Raw genomic sequence first — 23992 nt, 5'->3', positions numbered from 1 at the left:
CAGAAGACGAGTGCATAAGCAGTTCCAGGATCCTGCCGAAACTGTCCTCGCTCCATGCCTCCCAACCTACGTGGGCAATTCGCCCTGTCTACGGTTTAACGCGACGCGACCCGTAGTTATCGCTTATTGATAGGTAATTATTCCAACCATGCTAGAAAATTCATCCAGTCACTTGGAAAGCTTTCCGCGACAATGCTGTGTTGTTGATTGTGGATTATGCTCAGGGGCTTTCAGTCTAATTACATCATGAAAATATAATCCCGGTACTTTCATCATGCCTGTCAGGTCCTTTGATCCTTCAGAACATCGCTCACGCAGTGGTGCTGTCGTCATGGAAGGCGACTCTTGCCCTGAGATATCCAGGGTTGTGGCGAAATCTGTCAGAAACTCAAGGACTGCCATACATGCACTGCATATCATCGTCGATGGAACGACGGGGAACGTGTTTGGACCTTCGCTCTCGGTAGAAGATTGCCCTGCGCCTCTCATTACAACTCCGCTATCCGGACCACCTAGGTAGCTTTGATACAATCACCTCCTGAATGGGTACCGAAGCATCTCCGCTTTTATATTCTGGGCTGGACGGTGCCTACACATTGTACCCTTTTTGGTCGCTGGAGAAAACGCCCGTGCTGCCGCCGCTTTGCTCTTGCTAATCGCATCGTAGAACCAGGAACGTCTAAGAAACCAGTTCCACCAACGTCCACCAGTCGTCCTCGTTTTCTCGCCGGATCTCGATCGGGCGACGGTCCTTCACCAGCGCAAAGAGGTTGTTGCCCTTGAAATAGACCAGAACACCACGCTTGCCATCTGGCCCGGAGATGCGGTACAGCGGGCCCTCGGCATGCACCTTGGTGCGCTCGGGCATAAACTGCAAGTCGTTCTGCTGACACCACTCCTCCATGACGTGACGGAATGTAACCTCCTCAGTCCTGCCGATCGCTGGCACCTCGTTCCATGATTTCTCCTTCTCTCTGTCGGCCCTCCTTTTCTCGCGCTCTCCATCGCGTCTCGAGCGGTCTCGCCCACTCTTGAGGGCAGGGCCTTTCTCGGGCGGCCGCAGCTCGGTCTTCGCACGATCGCCCAGGTCCAACGCTCGCTCAATCATGGCGGCGCCCTTCTCGAATTCGGCTGCGATTGAACGAAGCGCCTTGATGTCATCGGGGAACACGTCATCTTGCCACCACTGAAACCACTGGCCGATCTCGTCGTAATTTGCGTCATCGAGCAACAGCCAGCGGTATAGCGCGTCGTGCCACATGGGGAACACCTCGGCAACTACCACCTCTCCTAGCATGCTGGGACGGATAACCCCAAGCCACTCGAATAGGCAGTCGAGCGACTCCATGTAAGGGGCCTGGTCTTGAGGGTCGACGCGAAAATTTGTGCGGAGGTGGCGTGCCATGCCTGGTAGCAGGTGATTCATGATGAGTGGTGACCACGTGTCGCGGGCTGAGCTGTCACTGGAACCAGGAGGCCGCAGCACTTCCTTCCACTGCTTCAAGCCTGGGATAACACCGTTCTTGAAGTCCCAACTGTCAATGAGTTGGCGGAACTTGCGGCGCACGTCAGCGACAAGACCGGATGAGCTCTTGGGATCCAGGTGGGCCGCAGGGAGGTAGGGAAGCCAAGGGAAAATCCAACGGTGGGGGAAGGTGTTCTTGTGCTTTTTCGGCTGCCATTTCTGGAGCTCCTCCTCTAGCTTCCGAGTAATGTCCTTGATCAGTTGGGCGCACACAAATCGAGGAAGAATCGCGCCCCAGGCATCAAGTACGGCAACGAGAGGGTCAGGGTCGTGTACGTCCCACTCCCGCACCACAGCCGTGATGGTCCGAAGCCATAGTTCGTACATCATGGTTTCATACGGGGTCGCGGTCGGCTTGCGAAACGTCTTTTTGGCTTGTTGATCCAGACCCAACAGGCCTCGCATAGAGTGCAGGTCATCGAGGAAAGCGGGCTTGGGTTCCTCGAGCGGGTGCCAGAGTTGGCGGTATTGGTTGAACAGCGGATGAATGGCTGCGACTGCGAGTGATGCGAGCTCTTCCTTGATCTGGGGAAGCATGGCGTCTGAAAGCGAGCTGTTGACTTTGCTGAGGCCAGAAATGATCTGGCATAGCTTGTGGCTGATGTTGGCCTTCATGTCATCCTCGCCACTGTCGAAAGGCCTAGAAGCTGCCTCGCAAGCAGACATGATTGACTGGTTCCCCTCCAAACTTGCCGACAACTCCTCGAGCTCTTGCTGATCCTGCTTGAGCTGTAGCTCGAGGTAGGCCTTGCGCTCCTGCAAGTTCTGCCATTCTTCAAGAATCGCCATGAAGTCATTCTGGGCGCGCCTCACGAGCTTCCGGCTCTCAGCGGCAGCTTCAGACTCAGCAGTGGCGGCCGCACCCGTGGGCGTCATAATGCCGGACGAGGAGGTGAGCATTTTCTTCTCGCGTCCGGTCATATCGAGAATGGGCGTGAACGCGTCGGGTATGTTGAGACCAGGGGCCGCCTTCCTGATCTCGTCCAAAGTCATGTACCTCGGCTTCTGGGGACGCGGCGTGCTGGCTCCGCTGGCCGGCCCGCTACCAACACCGCCAACGAGAGACTTTTTCTTCCGGGCTGCCTTCTTCTTCTTTTCCTCCTCCTCTGAGTCGATGACCTCCTCCCCGCGCAGCCGGGCCTGACGCTTTTCCTCCTCCCGTTCTTGTTTGGTCTTCTCCTTGACGGCGCCCAAGCCCACGCCTTGTGGCCGGAGGTTGGCCTCGATGATCACGTTCCGGCCTTGACCCTCTTTACCGAGACCCTGGCCCTCGACGTAGCCCATTTTGGCCATCATCCGGGCACCAAACGACTTTGCATTGATCTTTACTTTCCCGTCACGGGTCTGCTTGAAAGCGCTCGGTAGCGCAGTGCGAAGCGCGGTTGGTCCGTCATCGGGAGCAAGAAGGGTCGGGCCTCGAGCCGACGTCGGCGTGAAGCCGTTTCCAAGTGGATTCGCGGGATCGATCTTGGACCGAACAAACGCAGGCGCTGCGGGAGGTCGTTTCGAGGGCAATTCTAGCTTCGTTGGTGGCGTCCACCCCAGTCCGCCGGAGGTTGCTGCGCTCGCAGGCGCGACTTTGAACCCGAGGCCCACGCCGCCCATGTCCTCATCCTCGTCTTCGTCGTCGTCCTCCTGTTCCGCCGAGGCGGGCACGGCACCGGGATTTGCATCGTCGTATTCGTTGTTCTCAGATTCGACATCGTTTCCTTGTCCTTGCTCGTTATCGTCGTCTTCGATGTCGTCCTCGTCGGAATCCGGTTGCGGCTTTGAAGAAGAGACAAAGCTGACGCCCTTGTTCCGCAAATTCTTGTGCTTCCATCTCCTGCCAGGACCATCGTCTTCACTCTCGGAGCCAAAAATTCCTAGAGCGGCGCTCTCCTTGGGGTCGCGGCCAGTTTTGCGTCGCTTCCGGGGATTGTAGTCGGCGAAGTCATCGTCAAGTGGATCGCGGGATGGCATCAGGTACTCGTCGCCGGCTTCATCTTCAGAATCGGAAGACGAGTAGTCTGCAGCGCTCGCCTTGTTAAGGCGAGATGGATCGAACCGCAACTCATCGAGTCGCGCCATGATGTTGCTTGGCGTTAGAAAACCCGGAGGGAATGGAAAATGGGATGAAGTTTGATGGAAGGCTGCCAAGGTTTCACAATCGCGACCTACGGGAACCTTCAAGGTTGGCTTGGCGTCGCCTGTGCGAGATTCGATATCTTGTCGTCCGAAAGTTAAATCACGTGATCACTTAGACTTGGACTATGGCGTGTCGCCCGTCCTCTGCCCCTGGCCGCAGACCTGGGAATAGCGCACAAACAAATGGTAATAAAGGCTAGAGCAAAACTATGATGAGATGATTGTTCATTCTGCGTCGCCAATACCCAGCCTTTCTGAGTGTTCTTCCTTAACCCCCACTGCCATGAGAACGAGAAAACGGCCTCATCAAGCCGATCATATCTCCTGTGGCGATGGCAATCTTTGACCCCCCGTAACCCTGGTTCTTCCCGACTGGCCAACAAGAGATCCCACGGGCTCTGAATCCACCCTTACACCGTGGTGTAAACCCACGGCCTACACCGGTTCGCGGCGCAAAATCCGGTACAGCACGGCCCGACATACTGACCACTGCGATAGCACTCGCCCCAGGTCGGCACGCACATGCCCTGGCAGCGAACCTTCTTAATAGGCGTGGGAGGGCCCACAAAGATCAGGTTGGAACCGGTTGGCGAGATGCCGCTGGCCAGCGTGGCCTCGTTGAGCGTCTCGAATTGGCACTGGTAAAAGGCGTTGTAGTCGGGCGCCTCGATGATGTTGACTGAGAGGTCGTTGTCTGGAAAGGTGCATCTGATCAGTTCTGAATGTCTCCATGAAAGGCCAGGGAGATGGGGGCTTTATGGGATGCCCGACGTACTGGTCTGGCGGTAGTGGCCGTCGGCAGGAAGGGTGAGGTTGTACGAAACCGGCCCGGCATGGAACGTCAAGTGAACTGTCTGAAACGGCTCACCAGCCCGCTCTTCGAGAGGCATGGCGAAGGAGATGCTAGCAAACAGGCCGAGGCCTGAGGCGAGGAAGGTTGTGATCTTCATCATGTATTGTGGAAAAGACTATCTTGTGCGGACTTTGTCAAGTCAAAGGCGCTTTGGCTGCAGCAAGACATCGCCCGCATTCCTGCAGCCCTTGAGGCCATGGCTGCTTTTATGCATCGGCGATGCCGTTTTGCTCACAAGAATATCCACGGTGCCAGTTAGCCGACGATACCAAGATCTGAAAACAATGTCACGTTGCTGTCAGCGGCTCTGCTGCCTCCTTGCACAATACGAACCGAAAACTTGGCACCGATGAGGCGGTACCCGCGGGGTAGCATCGGGATTGGCAGCGCACATCATTCGATGGCACATACTCTCCACTGAATACGAGCTCTTTGGGAATTGGATTCCTTCCAAGGCTGTCATGTGCGATATTGACGATAGGGAATGCGAAAATAGATGCATTCCGCTTTCTCCGCCCGATGTCAATTCGGGCCTGAGTAAGACGGAAGAATGTTGACCGCTCACTCAGCGATCCTCGTACAACATGTCATCTATCCATCTCGTGATGGAAAGATGTCGAACACGGATGAGTGCAAGGGTCTCATTGCAGCAATGAGAATGGCCTCTCAACAGCCAGGGAGGTACAAGGCCCTTCGTGTTAGTTGCCGGCCGAGGGCAGCCCTCGTGACCATGCTTCGTAGTTGTAAGACTGAGATACGATCTCCCAGACACCGACATAGTTTCAACATGTTTTCAAACCATATTGTCTTAGATCCGCATTTGGAACACCAAACAGGTGCTCCAGAGTAAAAGTCTCCATGCGGCGTTCATCACGGCACGCCACGGTCTATACTTTCTAACAAACAGTTCTCCGCACCATGACCGCCGTCTCGTCTCTCCCATTCCCGCTTCCACGTATTCGTCCTCCTACAATGAAACATTGACTTCCGAATCGCTATCCACCAACAGCCTTCCATTGTTCTCATCGTCAGATGGCGTCTGCGTTCGTACCTGCTGCATCGTGCACATCCACAGGTCCGCCGGCCTCCCCTGACGGTCCATTGCTTCCAGCAGCACAGCGTCTCCCTGCGATGGCCCACCACGTTCTATTGGCGATGACAGTCGTCTGACATCCCATGGATGAACCCCGTTACCGCTGCCATTTGGGTCGGGTGGCATCCACGTATCCCCTGACTCCAGATCGGCGTTTGGCTTCCCCGCTAAGGGTTCGGAAATGGTCAACTGGTCCAGCTGGTCGAAGATGTCGTAACTGTCCTGACCCACAAAAGAACCTGATCTGTCAACTGATGTTGCTCCCCTTGTGCTATCAGAGACGGTCGAGTAAACCGGCTGCTGGGCCAAGTCAGACAATGCCTTGCCTATAGGCCGCTGACCTGAATGGGGTGGTATCATCCAGAATTTTTGGTGATCTTGATGTTCTAGCTTCTCTTCAGAGTCTTCATCATATTAGACATGGCACTTATGGAAACGTGAAGTGTTTGATATTTGACGTACGGCCCATGCTTTGGAAATCCCCTCGACGGAATAGTTCCCCCGAGTTATAGCTTTGAGTATCGGGACAAGTCACGAAGGACCCAGGCGCGTCTTCCTGGCACAGAGTGGTCATCAAAGACTGACGAGGCCTGTCAACACGCGATTTGCAATGACGTCCCTTCGGCATTTCTATGTAACGGAAAATGACGTGTGGGAAGGTCGTTGGTGGGGTACGTATTTCCCCGGCCTCTTCTGAATGTGGCGAGACACGAAGCAGGAAACACCCAGCTTACGTAGACTGCAGATGATGTTGGCGTCTCAAACGGCCGGTAGACCATTTTAAAGCACTAGGTAAGCACCCTCAACATCACCTGTTAGCAACCGGGCCCATTCCGGCGAACACAGAGCCTCACATTCAGCTGCCTACCTAGGTACTACTCAGGCGCAGATTCCCACGCCAGATTAGGTCCTTCGGGATTCGTCATCACACCGACTAAACTCAAATGGGGCTCACACGTTAGTGTAGTTACGCCGGGCGTCACATCAGCGGTCAAGAATAACCGGGGTTGGCTCTCAAGGCGGAAAGTGAGGCTGAATGCCGAGTGCCTTGGAAGCGGAAGCCAGCCGATCAGCAGATTCACTGTATCGCCTCACCACCCCCATGCCGAGGGAAGCCACAGGCAGGCTACGATATCCTGGATCTGCTTCGAGCTCATTATCGTCCTGCATTTCTTGTGCCTTGTACTACGAGTACAGTACCCGAAGTTGTAGTAGCCACGCCGAAAGTCCATTCCACAATTATGATTTCCAGTCAAGCTTCTCGCTTCCTTACAGTGCGCACGCTCACTAACCCTTCACCCTCGTTTCACACAGCTCCAGCGGTCCAAAAGCCGCCTTCATCTCCGGTACCTCCAGCACGCGCTTCAGGTAGGCCTCAAACTTCGGCAGGTCCTTGCGCATCTCGTTATCGATAATGAACTTGGTAGCGACCTGGAACACGCCGACGACCATGACATCCGCAAGTGTGAGGCGGTCGGCGACGAGATACTGCTTCCCGTCGGCGAGATGGGCCTCAACAGCCTTGGCAGCGCGCTCGACCGCGGCGACGCACTGGCCATAGTGCGCCTCGTCGAAAGGAATTATCTTGTAAAGCGTCATGAGTAGCGGCGGGGTGGCCTGCGACGCCACCTCCTGCTCGGCGAAGCACGACCACTGCTCGATGAGAGCGCGTGTTTGCGCGTCCTCGCCGACCAGCTGGCCCGCGTTGGGGCCGCTCTCGGCGACATAGCGGGCGATGGCCTGACCTTCCGTCAGGAAGAAGCTGCCGTCCGCTGACTCAAAGGCAGGAACCTTGCCCAGGGGGAACTTGGACAGGAATTCGGGGCTCCTGTTGGTCACGCCCATCTGGAAGTCCTGGGCCACCTCGATTTCGAGGCCGTTCAAGGCCGCGAGGGCTTGCGCCTGTTAGCAGTCGTCAGCCATCCCAGTTCGAGCTCTCATGAGAAAAGAATAGGCCGGGCGGGAATGGGAAAGGGATAGGCTACTTACCCGCGCGACGCGGAAGTTGTTGGGGTAGCTGTAGATCTTGCCGAGAGGGGCCATGGCGAGTGTGACGTTGAGTGATGGTAAGTGGGGGCTTGACTTGCAATTGCGTGCTCCGAGAGACAGATGACAACAGCAAACCTTCTTTGAAGGCTCAATGAGTAGAATACTGAAAGACAAATGAATCAAGGACGAAGGCGCGACGAAGATTATATCTGGCTGTGCCCTCCCCATCAACGCGGTGCCACTTGCACATCTCCATCAACCCCTTTTTCTTCCCTACCGTCGCTCCATCGTCCCCACCGGACCACGACGCTCAATGTTTCACAGCCGGACGTGGCCCGAGACAAAATGATGGCAGCAATGCCAATAAAAGCGCCCATTACCCGACTTGAGACCCAGTGTTGGCCTGTCTCATCGAAACTCCTCACCCCGCTTTCTCGAATGTTCCACATAGTCGTCCACTGTCCGCAAGGTAGATGTGGGGAGCGGATCGGGAGGGCGCAACGGGAATGACCGGTGTGGGTAGTGACCGCGAGACCCTTCAAGTATGCTGTACGCAGTAGTACACATTTGTCAGCATGCACAAAAAAGGGTGGTCAGAGACTAAAAGATATTAACCAATGGAATGAAGGATAACAGGATAATTAACCCATAGCTGCCTATAGTATATGGTACTTGCAAGTTGCCAGGCTCTCTGGGAAATTGGGGGCAAAAGGAAAAACATTAAGCCAGATTTCAGGCTGTGCGTGGACGAGCTGGGAATCGAACCCAGGACCTTTCGCATACCGGTGGATATGCTAAGCGAACGCTCTACCAACTGAGCCACACGCCCGTGGATGTTGTTGAGTGGGTAATGCCGATCGGACCTGTTTTGACGGCCAAACACTGAACGGGGTGAGCATAGAATGGACGGTATCGAACATCAAGAAGCCCGGTATCTACAGAGAATCCACGCTCACCCACTCTGGCACCGCGATGGAATATATGCAATTAGGCTTCCCGCCTCCCTTGTCGCCGCGTCCGCTCCCAACAATACCCCGGCCCTTCTCTTACCAGCCATCGTCCTTCCTTACATCAGAACACACCGGACACCCCCTGGCGACGTGATTTCTGAGCAACCTGGCGTGAGTGACCTTGGCGCCGATGAGATGCGCCGAGGCCCCCGAGGCTGCCTGCTCCGCCGCCGTTGCCGCTCCGCGCAGCAGGGCCTCGTCAGCCACGGTGTCCTCGCCCAGCCTCTGCAGAAGATGCGGCAGATGGAAAACGTGGCCGCACGCGAAACCGACCAGCGGGTTGGTTTCCCACTCGCCGAAAGGCTCAAAGCACTCAGCGCAGTGGCCGGGGGTCCACGTTCGTGCTCTGCTATTGGCTTTGCCATTGGGCCCGTGAGAGGACGTCGGCGGTGCAGGCTCGCCGTTAGGACGGGGTTTTTTCTCGCCAGGCCCGTCCTCAATTCCTAGTACGCCATGCGACGGTGGAGGCTTGGCGCCGGCAACAACATCGAACTTGATCCCCCGACGCTGCCCTTTGCGCAGGAGCGCCTGTGCAGCCGCTACTTCGCTGCGGAGGATGCGCGCGGCGCCCTCACAGATGCTGTACTGGATCTCGTGCTCCTTCATAATGTGTTTGAGGCCCTCACGCAGACCCTCGATCTCCAGCCCCTCAGGAATGCGCCGGACAAGGGCGATGGGGTTGATGGAAGTCCCAACCTCTTCGAGTAGCGCACGGATAAACCGCGGCTTATCCATGCTGTACGTGAGCAAATCCTCCCAGAGATCCGGGTCGTCTTGTTCTTTGGCGAACGCAATGGCGCGGCTGACGTCTCCGAGCCGGTCGATAATGAGGTAAAGAGCGCGCTTGGTCTGGCCTGTCTTGGAGTAGAGGTAGACCAGTTCGGGAATGTAGTTGCGAGCCTCGCACTCTTGTGCTGCCTGAAAAGCGCTGGATCAGTTGATGTGCTCGAAAAAGGCGCAATGACGAGCGGTGGGGTGTGGTTACCTTCTCAAATGCGTACGCGGTCGACGTCTTGAGGAAGTCCATGAGGAGAGACTGCTCATAGATTGCGAACAAGTGAACAGCCAGGTCGGCAAACCGGTCAACGAGGTGCTGGCTGTCGGTCACCAGCCGCGCGCGAGATTCGCCCCAGTGGTCGTGGATACTCTCTCCCCGCCATAGTCCACGGAGGTAAAAGAAGGTATACAAATCCAGCTTCTGGTCTTGGAGCTGTGTAACCACGACTTCGGGCCTCACCAGGCCATGTTGCGCCTCGTCGACAAGCAGCGCGATGGCCTCCGAGGTGGCAGCCTCCAACTCCTCACGGCTCATCTTGATCGCACGGCCCTGGGGCACCCGGAGGCCAATGAAGCTAGGAATGTCGTCAGCCACGGCATCGGCCAGATGACCTTGCTTGATCAAGCGCATCGCCGAGTCGGCATCCTGGAGCTTGATGTGACAACGAAGGGCCTCTCTATTCCGTCCGGAGGCCTCGTGCAGCTTGGCGAGACTCTGCATCACGATGCGCCAGTCTCGCCCAACTTCGCCGTCCTCAACAGTGTCCTCCCGCACATCGCGATACTTGAGCTGGTCTTCCAGGGCCGTCGTAATGGTGCTCACATCGTACAAGTCGGGTGGCCAGCGCTCCAACAGCTCGTGAAACCGGAGCTTGTTGGTCTGCAGGTAGTGTCCGAGCATGACCTCGTAGAGCGTGCTGGGCATGGGCGGTCGCGTGCGCTCTCTTGGAATGTGGTCGACGATGTCGTCAAACCTTTGCGCCCCCGCAAATGTACACACCCATTTCTCCCAGCGGTCTGGCGTGGTCAAGACTTTCCCACACACCTGCCCGGCCCTGGCCCAGTCGCCCATGTCGATGAGATCCCGGATCCAGAGCTCGCCTATCCGCCGTTTTTCCTTCTCGGCTGCCGAGTACAACAACCGCAAACCCTCTGTCGCCGAGGTATTGTCATCGTAAAAGTCGTCAGCGGTTTGTGTGGCATTCGGCGAGGTGGGCATGGCATCTGAAGGGGGGGACACGATTTCGGGATGTTGGTCCACCAGCTCCCACGCTTGCTGGTGCTGTCCACGCTCCAGGAGCCAAGCTAGATGATCGGCAAGGTCGCGTCGGGTTGCCAAGACGCAGTCGTACGGGCTGTGAATGAAGATCTTGACGCCGGGCTTGACCAGATGAGGGTGGACGGCAGTGCGGGCAGCACCAGTCCCTGGCCCGGAAACGGTAGTCCCAGAACCGCCGTCGCTACCTTTGCTCATGACGCTGGCCGCCGAACTGAACAGCGATAGGGGGTTCAGGGCAACATTGAGCACATCGGTGCCGAGGCCGGCGAGAGTCTCGAGAGCACCCCGAGACGAGACAGCAGCCGCAGCGTTCTGTGCCGGCAGGACGCCAAGGTGGTAATCATTCGATGACAACCTTTCGAAGCGGCTCATGCTCAAGACGTCCTTGTCCACCTCGACCTGGGACGTTAGGTCGATAAGGCGGAGTTCAGGGGGTGGGTTGTTCTGCCGCCGCGGAATGCCTCCGGAAGGTCCGCTGCCGGTCGAGCTGTGAGACTGCGTGTGTTTGTGGCCACGGGAAGCCGACACCTCCTCTTCATGCTCCTCCTCGCCAGGCAAGCAGAAAGCGAGGACTAGCAAGAGGCTCTGGGTGTACAGCGAAATGCCCGATATTATGCAATCCATGCGCAGTCTGTACGTAGGGTTAGCGAGACAAGCAGCCACTCTCCGGATTGAAATCACTTACATCTTCACAATCTCCGCCGCCCCGGCGGATCTCTCCCCAGCGTGTTTGCCAGTGCCCATGGCGCTTGGGTGGACGTGAATTATCCAGATGGTGCCTCCCCACCCGACGAGCAGGCGCTCGACCAGCCTGTGGCTCTTAAGCTGCTGCTGCTTCAAGCTCTCGGCAGCGGGGGAAAGCACAGGCTCGGAACGGTCAGCGGTTATTTCATCCTGCCCAACCGAGTTTTCGTCAATCCACTCGATCCTGGCCTTCCACAAGCTGGCCATGGTCTCCCACTCCTCTGTCTGGGGCCGGTCGACGTGGCCAATCCGCTTCCAGGCGTCCTCAGAATCGCCGTGGCCGAGGTGCAGACTTGTGCGCATGATCTTGATGCCGTGCTCGTTCTGCCAGGCGACGTATCGACCAGAGAGGGACCACTTGATTGTGTTGATGGTGCCCTCCCCTGAATGCAAGACGGTGTCTTTCCCGGTGCTAGCGCCAACCATGCTTCCCAGCCAGCCGGCGGCCTGGGCAGCAGCACCAATCGTCATAGCATTGCTCCTCCCAGTGGGCGCGCCAACCGTCAGGATGAGTTGGCCAGCTAGGCCGCCCGAGAGGTAGGTCCGGTCGGTCTTGTACTCGGGCGACAGCGCAACGGCCTGAACCGGACGCGCAAAGTTGCGCAATTGCACGTCCTTGGGGTCGACCAAGGATTGGACACAGATGTTTCCATCCATGGACGAGGTTGCAATATAGATGTTGTTGGACGGCGTGTTCGGCACCGCGTGGAGCTCGCGCGCTCGCACCGAGGCGGCCGGCGACGCCTGTTTGGTGCTCGCTGCTGTGCCGGGCCGCTTGGGACTGCTGGTCGCGGGAGGGAGGGAGGCGTCGGCCTTGACGGTTAGGAGGGGTGGGGGAAACGGCGAGATGGAGATGGAGGTGACAGAGGCGGAATGAGCGTGATAGACGCGGAGGGGTTGAAAAGCCGGGAGTTGAACGACGTGCTGCGCGTCAGACGGTCAGTCAAGCATGCGGAAGAGGCAGGGAGGTCCGGACCCGACTGACAATGTTACCGTTGTGGGTTCCGACGATCTGCGAGGGCGTTAGCAGCTGGGCGACACAGAGGTGAGCGGCGACAGGGCGACGGGATGATGCGGACCATCTTGTCTCCAGCAACGAGGAACGTGCTTGTGGCATCCCCGTTTCGGTACACCCCAAGATGCTGCGTGAGGCGCGCATACTTGAGTTTTGGCTCTTCGTCCTCCTCCTCTTCCTCTTCATCCTCTTCCTCTTCCTCTTCCTCTTCCTCTTCATCTCCGTCTTCGTCTTCGTCTTCCTCTCCGTCGTCCTCCTCGTCCTCCTCGTCCTCGGCCTCCTCAACCGCATCGTCCGCCTTGTTGTCCTCGTCACCATTGCGGCTCCCCTCCTCCTCATTCTCGCCGCTCTGGCCCTCCTCCTCCTCGGGCAGCCGCTTCACATCGGAAGCTGTCCCAGGTCCTGGGGGTGTTCCATCGCGCGAGGCTGGCGCGATGGGGGCCGGCGCGTTCGGCGCGCTATCGGCACCGGGCCGGGGCTCGGTTCCATCGTGTACATGGTCGTCGCTGGCCCGGAGCGAGCTTTCGGTCATGTTTATTCCGACAACAGAGGCAGCTTCATGGCGTTGGAGGTGGGCGCTGTCTCGTGGCCGCGAAGGAATCGGTCGGCCGAGGGACGGAGGTGGGTGAGTTCAAGAGTCGGATTGGCCTTGTCACAGCGTCAGGGATGGATCGCAACGAGATGAAGCATAGAGCAGTCAGGGCGGGAGGTTGGACGGATGCAGCTGAAGGTCCACCACGGATGGTGTTGGTTTGGAGGTTGGGTTGGGTCGGTCACACCTCATCCGACGGATGGAGCTTGGACAGACTGTGGATGGACTGGATGGAGTGGCCGGACCTATGGACCCTGGACTGTTGCGCGCGCTACACAGTACGTACCTCAGTCAGCGCAGGCAAGATACCAGGTCATTCAGGGAAGGTACTACTGGACCTACCTGGACTCCACCGTACCTGCCTTCTGCTACGTCAGAGCTCCTGGTTGGGCCCGGCTGTCCCAGGCCGAGCTGGGCCAGGTGCTGCTGCAGGGACATGAAAAGGCACCTGACCAATCACACCGCAGCCTGCCCCGCTGGCTTTGTGTGCAGCCTTGCACGGGTCGTCGCGCCCCGACGCGAGCCTCCCACAGCAATCAACGTCCCACTGGAGTGGCATCCAATGCTGCTGCTGCGACTGCATCTTCCCAGGATTGGGTTGTTGACCTACATTGGGATTCACCTCAGGTTGGTTGGATTGAGACCTACCTAGGTACCTAAGGTACCAGATATTAGCCCAGGAATCCTCCCCCCGCTGCCCTCTCCATTCCCCTCCCAACCGACTCGACCTAAAGTAGCCTGGAGATCTGGGCCGGCGCACCTAGTGAGACGGGGCCTCACTACATGATCTGTTGTCCTCTGCACCTCTCAGCAGAACCAGCAGGGCAGGACTGAACAACAACATCGCCTCGCCTCCGCGGGGCGCCTCCATCCTGTCCCGCGGCCGAAATGGAACTTCGTCATCCCGCTGTGTGGCCCTCACTCACCTCCGACGAAGGCGCCGCTTGACAGGTCGATCAAGGTACCTGTACCTAGGCCTAACCCATCCGCAATCACCCCGGCCGCGATCCTCGCGATCCCCGCGGCCCCCGCCATGGCCTCAGTCATATCGCTCGGCGTGCATGAACCCGTCGGCCTGCAACATGCCGTCGAGCAAGAAATTCTACCACCAAACGCCCCTGCGTCCGCCTACACCTGGGATATTATCACGACCACCGAGGACGGCGTCGAGTATGAAGACGAGCTTCTTGCCACCCCGTCCTGTGTCATCTGGTCCCGCGGAGGCCTCTTTCGAAAGAGCTTCCGCTTTGACGTCGACAAGGAGCCCGTCACCCAAGCCCTGCTCGCCTACTTTCCGACCTCTGCTGACGGCTGGCGATCCTCCCGCACCCCTTCCTCCCTCTCAGCCCCGCAACCCACGAAATCGACATCCCCGGCCGAAAAGACTACCCTCGCACGAGCTCTCGTCGTCTTTCTTCGCTCCCAAGCACACATCTACTTCCTTTCCGGGACCAGCCATGTCGTCCATATGCCCTTCGAGGTTGAGTCGGCCTGCGCCGCGCCTGTCGGCGTCATCATACAGCGCAAGATACGTGCCGACGGGGTAACGGTGCCCCTGCGGTTGCCCAAGGTCCCTCCGGCCTCGTTCCTCTCATCGCAGTTGCCCGCCCCGCGTCGAAGCCATGGACACAGTCTGACCGAGTTCTCGACCGAAGGGCTGGGCAACCCAAAGATCCTGCCGCTGCGACTGAGCCTGACACTGGAGAACATGCCACAGACACACCTCGAGGCCACCGAGAGCAACTGGCCGCGCCTGGTCTGCCTGACGGACCCGCTGCTCGAACTCGGTCTGGTGGTCACCCGCTCCGAAACCCGCGGAACTGTCACGGCCCAGAGAGGTTCGTCCGGCTCGCCCTTCCTTGCACGCTCCGAGGAAATCCTCCACATTGAAACCATCGCCATCCCCCGTGTCCATCCCGCGAGCCCTGCTCAGCTCACCGTTGCCGTCACCGTCAACCGTGAGACCAACATGTACACCGTCTGGCGCCTTTCGTACCTTGACAATGATGACCCTTTCCTCGGCACCCAGAAGAAGAGAAAGCCGAAACCCTCTCGCCGCCGCAGCTCCATGGCTCCAGGACTGGCGAGCGGTGGGACTACTCCCGTTCACTCATCCACGAGAGAAAGCTTCGGGCCCCTGCCTGGAAAGAAGACTCGGAAAAGCGTTAAGATCGACAAGGGCGCCAAGGCGGAGGATGAGAAGAGGGCTCTTGAGAAGGCGTTGAGCTCGCTGGTAGACGTCGAGAAAGGCAACGAGCGTAGGCAATCGCGCCGCGTGAGCTCCCTGCTCGCGCGCGCCGACTTGTCGGCCTCGCAAGACAGAGCGGCGTTCGCGGAACAGTCGATGCATGGCGGCCAGGGAGGCCGGCGGGCCGAGTCCCATGGGAGCAATCGCCTGCGCCTGAGCAGCGGTTACGGTGGGCCGAGCTTCGGCGCCACCTTCAACTACAACCGCATCAGCAACCTTCCTGAGAACCCGCCCGTCGACAACCTCCTGGAAGAGCTACGGGCAGGCGGTGATTTCGAGGGGTTCCATAATATGGGTCTCGACGACCGCGACTTTGACGGCCTCCAGCACGAGATGCTCTTCACAAAAATCCAGAGCGTGACCATGGACGCCGCAAACCTCCGGTACTCCATGTCTAGCAAACCTGCCCGAACCCAAGCCAAGGTGTTCATACTCTGCGGGCCGCCGACCGCTACTGATAGCCAGGGGCGATCGCTGCTTTTGATCTCCATCCAGGATCCCGTCGACAAAAGGCTGCAGCTGCTGACGCTGCATGTCGAACCGCTCAGCGACCAGACGCCGGCCCAGGGCAATGCCAAGCAAGCATTGTGTCACCCCGACTTGAGCATCACGGCCGGCGAACCTAGGAGAGTTCAGAGCGTGGTGGATTCTTGCAAAGTGTCGGATGGCAACGAGGCCATCATGGTCCTGTCCGAGGACAGTACTGGCGGTAGAGAGCTCAGCCTGCAATCGCCATGGGGCAAAGTCACAACTCTCGCCCTGCCTTCCCTCTTCTTGAGCAACCCTGGTAGCCTTGAATTCACTGGCAATTACCTTGATCAAGCAATGTTAGGTGGACCGCCGCCCACCGTCAATATTTCTGGGACGCAGATTGACGCCATCTGTCATACCAACTCCCGCGGCCTTGTTCATCTGCGCGACAGGGAGGGCCGATGCCACCGCATCAGGATTCAGCTGCAGCCCCGGTGCCCTCAAGTCCGCCGGATCCTGGACGTCTGCCGCAGTGTTTTGCATGCGTCGCACGCGGACAAGATCGTTGCCGGATGGTGGCACGTCATGCAGTGGCTCCGAGACACGGCACGATTCTCCCTCCAGCACCCTCCCGCCAACACGGAATGGTCCGCCGCGGTGATATTGCTGATTTCCAGCTTCCTCGCGCTAGGACACAGCAGCGAGACATCCCTGCGTGCCCTCGGCGGTGAGGTCCCGAAGCCTTTCGTGAGAGGCACATGGGACGCCATGATGCTGCGGGAGGCGCCAAATTCCCAGTGCTTCCCGTCGTGGATGCTGAGCAAGGCGTGGCGGCATCTCCTCGACGGCCCGTACGACGGGTGTGCCAATGCCAACGCCGATTTGTGGCTGTCGGGTGGTTTCATCGCCTCCCATGTCGCTCTTGCAAAGAGATGGATGGCGTCGGCGAGCGGGCTAGCGGCGTTCGGCTTTGAAGGATATCTTCCCACGGCCCTGAACCGAAGTGGAGAGCCGCGGAACATGGCAGCTTGGAGCATGCTCCTGGCTCTTCACCTCTTGGTTGAGGAAGAGAAGCTCGACATCACTTGTCCTGGGGATGCCTCCCCAGGGCCAACAGACCTCAAGGCCCTGCTCTACCAGCTGGTGAAGTGGCTCAAATGGCCCCGGTACGAGGCTGTCTACTCCCTCGAGGCACCGGTTGAGCCGCCTGTGGCCCAGAAGCTGGGTAGGACTCCTATTTCCTGCGAGAACCACCGTGCCCGCCACGCTGCAATGAATGCTGACTTGCAGTAGCACCTTTCCCCATTGTCGACCTTCCCGAGCCGTCATCCGAGTACTGCGTCCTGTCCTGGATCCATGGCCACCTCACATCCCGGCGCGGAACGGAGTACCCGACGTTGTCGGACCTCTATAGCAACGCCACGCGGGATCCTCTCGGAGGGAGACTTCGCGGTTCTCTTTGGACGAGCCTCACGCCTCGCACCCTCATGTTCAGCAAGCTGTTCGGCAGTCTCTCTTCAGTCACCAACCGGTTCGACGCCGTCGTGGCTCTGCACGAGTGTGGCTTTTCCCCGCGCGTTCTTGAAACCCTTCCAGAGTCAATCCTCGCACCCCTTCAAGACCTAGTATCCATCTGTCAGCCAGACCCTCCGCCGTCCTGGTCCAAGGACCTGCTTGCGCTCGTCGGTCGTCCTGATGTCAGCGGCGCGCTGCGGCCCGACAAGACCTGGCACGTTCTTGGCGCAAACAACATCAAGGTGAGTTCCCAAAATGCAATCAGGGTTGATCCTGACGCTCCTCCTCCTAACCTCCTTCTCAGGTACCGTCCCACAAAGCACGGTGGGATGTCCGCATGCTGTGCCAGGATGTTGATTGGGTGGACAATCTGGTTGAGGATGCTGGCGCTGCGGATCGCCAGGCCGTTGTGCAATCCCTGTTCAGGGAAGATCGGAGGCTCGTTGAAGCGCATAACCTCCTCTCGACCACCAGGCCGCGCGTCGTGCGGCTCGATCCGAAGCAAGAGTGGACCGAAGCCGAGTACCTGGAAAAGCAAAAAGAACTTGTCGCAACGGTGGCGACCAGCACGCTGGCGATACCCTCCGGCCGGGGTTTGCTCTATTTTGGACTCAGATACCCCATCCTCACGCAAAAGTACCACGTCAGCGGTTTCAACCTGGCTTGCATCGTCAAGCCTGTGAATAACACGGTCAGCGTCGACAAGAGCATGTTTTCTGAGGAGAAGATCAATTGGGCCTTCTTCCACCTGGGCGTTGCCGGCGGCCTGGCCATCTCCCCCCAGGCCAAGGGCATCGACACCTCTTGGATTCTGTACAACAAGCCCGGACAGGACCTTAGCAACCGCCATGCTGGGTTCCTGTTGGCCCTTGGGCTGAACGGCCATCTCAAGTCTGTTGCTCGGTGGGTAGCGTTTAAGTACCTCACCCCCAAGCACACCATGACCACCATCGGCCTGCTCCTCGGCCTTGCCGCATCTCACATTGGCACTATGGACGCACTCATGACGCGCCTCCTCTCCGTCCATGTCACCCGCATGTTGCCCCGCGGCGCGGCAGACCTGAACCTCTCGACCGCCACCCAGACTAGCGGCCTCATGGGCATCGGTCTTGTGTTCTGCAATAGCCAACAGCGCCGCATGAGTGAAATCATGCTCTCCGAGATAGAGCATTTGGGGAGCGAGGTGGAGGAGGAGGGCGCGGTCCGGGACGAAAGCTACCGTCTCGCCGCCGGGTTTGCCCTCGGCCTGATCAACCTCGGCAAGGGCGGCGATCTGAGGGGTCTCAGGGACATGCAGCTGACCGAGAAGCTGCTCACCTTGGCCACGGCTACCAAGAGAGTGGAGCTGGTCAACGTCCTCGACTGGTCGGCCGCTGGCGCTGTTGTCGCCATCGCGCTCATATATCTAAAGTCCGAAGATCACATCGTCGCGCGCAAGGTCGACGTTCCCGATTCGCTTTTGCAGTTTGACTACGTCCGCCCGGACATTCTGCTGCTTCGGACCGTCGCGAAACATCTTATTCTCTGGAGCGGCATCGATCCCACGTTTGACTGGATCATCAACGGGCTACCCCCTGAATACCGACAACGATACCAACTTACCGACGTCACCAAACTGCAAAGCCGCGATCTCCCATTCTTTTCCATCCTCGCCGGCCTCTGCTTTGCGCTTGGTTTGCGGTTCGCTGGATCGGCCAATGTCAGAGTGCGAGACCTGCTCGTACACTATCTAGATCAGTTCAGTCGCATTGTCCGTATTGCCGTTGGCAATTATGATGGCGAGCTAGCTCGTAACAATGCCTGCATGTGCATGGACGTGCTAGCGCTATCGTCGGCCATGGTCATGGCGGGAACCGGGGACATTATCGTGCTGCGTCGGCTCCGTGCCTTCCACGGCAGAAACGATCCCAACACGTCCTACGGCAGTCATCTGGCGGCTCATCTGGCGATCGGCGCCTTGTTCCTCGGCTCAGGCACGGCTACGTTTGGTACTAACGATCTCGCCGTCGCTTCCCTCTTGGTGGCCTTCTACCCGCTGTTCCCCGCCACCGTCCAGGACAACCGGTCCCATCTCCAAGCCTTCCGACACTTCTGGGTCCTGGCTACGCAGCCTCGCTGCATCGTCACCAAGGACCTTATCACCGACAAGCCTCTCAACGTCCCCATCCTCATCCACCTCAAGCCCGGATCGCAATCTGCTGCCGCCGCTTCTCAGTCCGCCGCAGAGCCAACAGATCCCAACGGCACCACCATTCGCCGTCAGACCCCGTGTCTCCTCCCGCCGCTGGACGACATCGCCCGCGTCGAGACGGACGCAAGGTCTCTCGGCTACTGGGACCTCACGCTTGACTTCGCTCAGTCGCCGCGTATCAAGGACGACTTCCGCACCAACCAAACCGTCTATCTCCGCCGTCGACCCGCCGATGAGGACACCTTCCCTGCAACGCTGCGCGCATTGGCAACCCGTCCATCCAGCACCGATACCGTCCTTGTCGCTAGCAATAAGGAGGAAAATGACCACAGCGAGTGCGAGGCGCCTCTCGATTGGGTTCTCGACCTTCCATCGCTGTCGGGCATCCTCTCGCAAGCCGAAAGGGAGATGGTGCTGGACCCGTTCAGCGTAGCAAGCGGCGTCAGCGAAGGAAAAGGCGCAAATACGGCAGTCGATGCGCGGCTGGCACTGCGCGCTGGGCTGGATGGGACCAGTGGCTTGTCGCGCGATAGGCTGCTCGGGTTAAAGTTGTTGTTTGAGTGGGCCGATACACGGGGCATGTTTGCTCGGGGCGATAGCGCCCTGGACAAGACAGAGGAGAGCGCAGCTGCGGGTGCTGGTGGCAAGGCCAGGCGGGGTAAGGAGAAGGGCAAGAAGGCTGCAACGACAAGGGGGAAGAAAAAGGTGTCACTCGAGGCAGCCCAAGCCCAGAAGGAGCACAAGGATGGAGATGCTGGGAAGGCCAAGGGGCCATGGTGGCTGGCGGACAATGCCATCGATGAACTGAAGGGGCTGCTCTGGCTCGCGAATCACGAGGGATGATATAAGAATAGCGTTTGACGGAAGCTATATTGCGGGTCTGTGAGCCCACAGGGCACCCCTATAATAAATAACCTTTGGTGTTTGATGCCTGTGATCGACGCTCTCGGAGCAATCCATTCGTGTGCAGTTGTTAGGGACGGCGTTGGCGTCACCAACTTGTCCCACACACCATACGACTTGTGATGCGTTCAGCTTTCAGATTTTTACCGGTGCTTAATCACGCACCAGTACCATTCAACAGCGGAGCTTGATTGCCCGTCCATCTAACGCCGGATTTTGCCTTGTCGTCGCTGTCGTCGCCAATTTGACGGTTCTCTCAGGCCGCTTCGTTGTCACTCAGCTTTGGTGGGATACGAGCCTTGATCTAAACTGCTCAAGGGTCTGCCTACTAGGATCTAAAAGGTCATCCCCTCCAGCTTTGGGAAGCCCAAGTCAGATGGCGCGCAACGTCCGATATCCGAGGATCATGTAGTTGAGCGGTGAAAAGAAAAAAAGACCACATATCCAAAGCCAAAGCGACATCATGAATGCGATTTTCGCCCGTGGCCATTTTGATGTATCCCCGAGGTATAAAGTACATCGCTCATCGCCGGTCTCTCTCTCTTCCTTTGGCCCTTGACCTCGCCACAACAGTTCCGGTGTCGCGATGTCTACTGATGACCCAACCCCAAGTCCCAAGTCCCTTGACGCCCACGCATGGACCGATCCCGCAAGTCCTTAGGGCACCTATCCCCCGCGGCTCCGGGGTCATCCGAGTCTCCCATGCCCTGTTTATGCACGCTGTTTGCTCCCAGCCTCAGCTGATTGCTGTGATACCGCTTTGCCGCCGACGCTGCTGTTCTTTCCTCTTACTTGCCAACCGCCGCGCTCAGAACCTGGGTCCTGAAGAAGCCTCCCTTCGTCTTCTCAATGACTTGCTGGTAGACGGAGCTTGGCGGGTGGTTCATGACGACTGTGCCCTCCTTGTAGTCGATCTTGGCATCAAGCCTGGTGTCGCGGATGAGGTTGACAATCCACTTCTCGGCCGCGTCGGTGCTCAGGCCCAGCCGGGCGCTGAGATCCTTGAGGGAGATGCGGGCGTGGATCTTGCAGTAGCTCTCAAAGATGAGGTGGCGGGCCGAGTCGACGAAGTCGTCGGCGTGGGCAACCAGGAAGAAGTCGCTCCGCAGAACCTCCTCGGCCTGGACGAGCTGGCGCTGCGAATCCTCAAAGTCGAAGTCGATGTAGAGGGCGTGGACGAACTTGGTGACGGGGTCCTCGTACTCGTACGCCTCCTGCCTGACGATGCGGACAATGTCCTTCATTTGCTTCTGGTGAACGCCGGGGTTCTTGGCGCGGCCTCGGTTTGTAATGACGGCAACGACCAGGTAGCGCAGGATCCAGGGGCAGTTGGCCTGGATAGTGTTGATGAAGCCGGGGCTGAACAGCATGTCGAGGATCGGCTCGCGGGCCTTCTCGAAGTTGAAGAGGGGGAACAGGGCCCAGTGGGTCAGGGCGGTGCGGTGCTGCAGCTGGGCCAGCGGGTTCTGGGCCAGCTTTGAGTCGATGGTCTCGCGGACCTTTTGCAGCTCCTCCATCGTGGCCTCCCAGTTCATGGTGAGGATTTCGCAGGCGAGGCGGCCCCATGTCGCCCACGCAACCTTGTCGTTGTCGGTGGAGAGAATGCGGAACCGGTACAGCATCTCGGAGGCGTCGGCGTAACTGCCGCAGCTGTAGTGAAGGTGTCCGAGATCGTAGAGGGCATTGACCATCTCGATGGTCACCTGTCATCCCCGCGGCCATCAGCACTCGTTCCCCCGGCGCACGCGCGCGTCACAAGGCGCGCCCCAGCACGAACTACTTACGTTGTGCGTCCCCTTCAGGTACTCCAAGTTGGCCACCTTGTCGCTCCTGAGGTTGTTGACGACCTCGTCCATCCCAAGAAGCTCGTTGATCTTTTGTGTCTCCTGCTCGAGCTTCTGCAGCTGGCTGAAGACCTTTTGCTTCTTCTCGGCGAACTCGGCCGGGGGCTCCTTCAGACCCTCCAGCTCGCAGTGCAGGTTGGCGACGTAGTCGGCCATGTTGGACGTCTTGAGCAGGGCGTACTTGGCCTCGGTGATCTCGCGGGCCTTGGCCTCATCCTTGATGTTGCCCGTCTCCTCGTCGACTAATTGGCTGGCGCTGAACTCGAGCAGGGGGAAGATCAAGTGGCGATCGAGATGGGGAGCGAGCTTCGGGAGTAGGTCGTAGTTGGCCGGCGACGTATCGCCGTTGGCGGGGGATACGGAACCCATGGCTGCAGCTGTGATGACGGTCGGGCTTTGTGGATGGAGGTGGTGGGCGTAAAAGAAGATGCAACGCTAGCCGGTCCTTGCGAGGCGACTCGCAACTGGTGGCCTCGAGATCGGAGACGAGATCGGAGATGAGATCGGGGTCGAGGGCGGTTTGAGGCTTTAGGAGGCTCGGACCGGGTCGCTGCGCATGGGGTGGGTGGGTGGACTGGCAATTTTCCGCCGTGGACGATGAGATCTTGTGATGTTTGGTGGGGTCAAAAATTGGGAAATGCTGAAAGCCGTGGGAGGCGCTGAAAGCGGCGGGACCCACCCGCGCCCACACGCTTCCCCCCGCTGGTTCTGGTTCAGTTCTTGCGTTCTTGTTGCTGTGCGCACCGGACCTGAAGCCTGGTGTGGGACGGTCACGTGATGAGCCAAGCCCGGTTTGGCTCGGCGCATCGATGAATTGGGAAAGCGGTCAACAAAGATCGAAAGCCTCAAGCCCGAGCAAGCAGCGAACGACACCGCGAGAAACATTGCGACAGGAGCCGCGTGGGCAGGGCAACAAGGAGGCACAATCACCAACCATGTTGCGACCGACAAACCTCCTGCGGCTCATTGGGGCCCCAATCCGAAGCCAACCCCTCCAGTCTGCCCCGGGCCTGGTCCTGGCCAGGAGATTCGTCGCAACGCAAACCTCTTCCCCGTCCTCGACATCCCCAGAACCTCCGATCGCAGCAGCGACAACACCGGCCGCAACCACCCTCCCAGACGCCGCCCCGTCACCCAGCTCTTCGACCACCTCGACCGCCTCTTCTAGCCCGAGTCCCAAACCCCAAAAGAGCCCCGTTATCGAGGTTCTCAGCAAGACGCGGCCCGCCCTCCCTTACCTCGTCAACCGCACCCCCTCGAACGAGCTCCCGGTATACCAGGTCAAAAAGCCGCACGGCAAGAAGTTTACCAGGGTCAAGAAGGTCGACGGCAACCTGGTACAGTTCCGCCTAGCCCTGGCCGACGCGCTCGGCATCCAAGACCCCAAGCAGATCAAAGCCGACCATGTGAAACACTTCTTCATTGTTCCTGTGAGCATACCCCACGGCACGACGTCTTGTGTTTCACGTGGGAGCCGGCCGGGTTTGCTGACATGACTGCTTCAGGGTCATCGCAAGGAGGAGATAACAAAGTGGCTGCTCGAGCAGGGTTTCTGAGCATAGACAATGGCAATGGTGTGCCAAGGAGCGTTGGCAAGACAGCCAATAGGTCTTCCTGAATAGAGAGGGAGATGGTGGGAGCCGAAGATGGCTGGCTGTACGATGGCGCAGAGATATCGAGATCGAGGATAACCACAAAAAACACTTGGCCGTCAGGGCATTTGTGTTTGAGAGACAGAGAGGGCCTTCTGTCTCGTGTATAGCAAGATACCATGACATACATACTCGCTTCCTCTGTGTACGGGGACCCAACAGCC

At 58.5% G+C, this 23992-nt stretch overlaps 8 protein-coding genes and 1 non-coding gene across 9 annotated transcripts; 2 read left to right on the top strand and 7 right to left on the bottom strand.

Moving 5' to 3' along the window:
* Window positions 1-679: 679 nt before the first annotated feature.
* VTJ83DRAFT_6180 (uncharacterized protein) lies at window positions 680-3595 on the bottom strand (the record flags this gene model as incomplete). Its single annotated transcript, XM_071012863.1, has 1 exon — window positions 680-3595. One exon carries the CDS (start codon window positions 3593-3595, stop codon window positions 680-682), a length of 2916 nt encoding a protein of 971 aa, XP_070865555.1.
* Window positions 3596-4062: 467 nt separating this feature from the next.
* On the bottom strand, window positions 4063-4605 carry VTJ83DRAFT_6179 (uncharacterized protein; the record flags this gene model as incomplete). The annotated part of the gene is made up of 2 exons (XM_071012861.1): window positions 4063-4346; window positions 4428-4605. 2 exons carry the CDS (start codon window positions 4603-4605, stop codon window positions 4063-4065), a joined length of 462 nt encoding a protein of 153 aa, XP_070865554.1.
* Window positions 4606-5472: 867 nt separating this feature from the next.
* Window positions 5473-6226, bottom strand: VTJ83DRAFT_6178 (uncharacterized protein; the record flags this gene model as incomplete). The annotated part of the gene is made up of 2 exons (XM_071012860.1): window positions 5473-6002; window positions 6061-6226. The coding sequence occupies 2 exons, from the start codon at window positions 6224-6226 to the stop codon at window positions 5473-5475; spliced, it is 696 nt and encodes a 231-aa protein (XP_070865553.1).
* A 659-nt stretch (window positions 6227-6885) lies between these two features.
* On the bottom strand, window positions 6886-7641 carry VTJ83DRAFT_6177 (uncharacterized protein; the record flags this gene model as incomplete). Its single annotated transcript, XM_071012859.1, has 2 exons — window positions 6886-7500; window positions 7588-7641. The coding sequence occupies 2 exons, from the start codon at window positions 7639-7641 to the stop codon at window positions 6886-6888; spliced, it is 669 nt and encodes a 222-aa protein (XP_070865552.1).
* Window positions 7642-8331: 690 nt separating this feature from the next.
* VTJ83DRAFT_t129 lies at window positions 8332-8416 on the bottom strand. Its single transcript has one exon. It is a non-coding gene; the product is annotated as a tRNA-Ala (tRNA).
* Window positions 8417-8633: 217 nt separating this feature from the next.
* On the bottom strand, window positions 8634-12944 carry VTJ83DRAFT_6176 (uncharacterized protein; the record flags this gene model as incomplete). Its single annotated transcript, XM_071012858.1, has 5 exons — window positions 8634-9515; window positions 9583-11284; window positions 11339-12321; window positions 12383-12409; window positions 12477-12944. 5 exons carry the CDS (start codon window positions 12942-12944, stop codon window positions 8634-8636), a joined length of 4062 nt encoding a protein of 1353 aa, XP_070865551.1.
* Window positions 12945-14037: 1093 nt separating this feature from the next.
* Window positions 14038-20272, top strand: VTJ83DRAFT_6175 (uncharacterized protein; the record flags this gene model as incomplete). The annotated part of the gene is made up of 3 exons (XM_071012857.1): window positions 14038-16948; window positions 17017-17480; window positions 17543-20272. The coding sequence occupies 3 exons, from the start codon at window positions 14038-14040 to the stop codon at window positions 20270-20272; spliced, it is 6105 nt and encodes a 2034-aa protein (XP_070865550.1).
* Window positions 20273-21120: 848 nt separating this feature from the next.
* VTJ83DRAFT_6174 (uncharacterized protein) lies at window positions 21121-22545 on the bottom strand (the record flags this gene model as incomplete). Its single annotated transcript, XM_071012856.1, has 2 exons — window positions 21121-22035; window positions 22117-22545. 2 exons carry the CDS (start codon window positions 22543-22545, stop codon window positions 21121-21123), a joined length of 1344 nt encoding a protein of 447 aa, XP_070865549.1.
* A 566-nt stretch (window positions 22546-23111) lies between these two features.
* On the top strand, window positions 23112-23732 carry VTJ83DRAFT_6173 (mitochondrial 54S ribosomal protein mL49; the record flags this gene model as incomplete). Its single annotated transcript, XM_071012855.1, has 2 exons — window positions 23112-23606; window positions 23682-23732. The coding sequence occupies 2 exons, from the start codon at window positions 23112-23114 to the stop codon at window positions 23730-23732; spliced, it is 546 nt and encodes a 181-aa protein (XP_070865548.1).
* Between the last annotated feature and the right edge of the window lie 260 nt (window positions 23733-23992).

Source organism: Remersonia thermophila, chromosome 5, assembly GCF_042764415.1.
Source record: "Remersonia thermophila strain ATCC 22073 chromosome 5, whole genome shotgun sequence".
In the NCBI taxonomy this organism is placed as follows: domain Eukaryota; kingdom Fungi; phylum Ascomycota; class Sordariomycetes; order Sordariales; family Chaetomiaceae; genus Remersonia; species Remersonia thermophila.
This window is presented reverse-complemented; position numbering and strand designations above follow the sequence as displayed.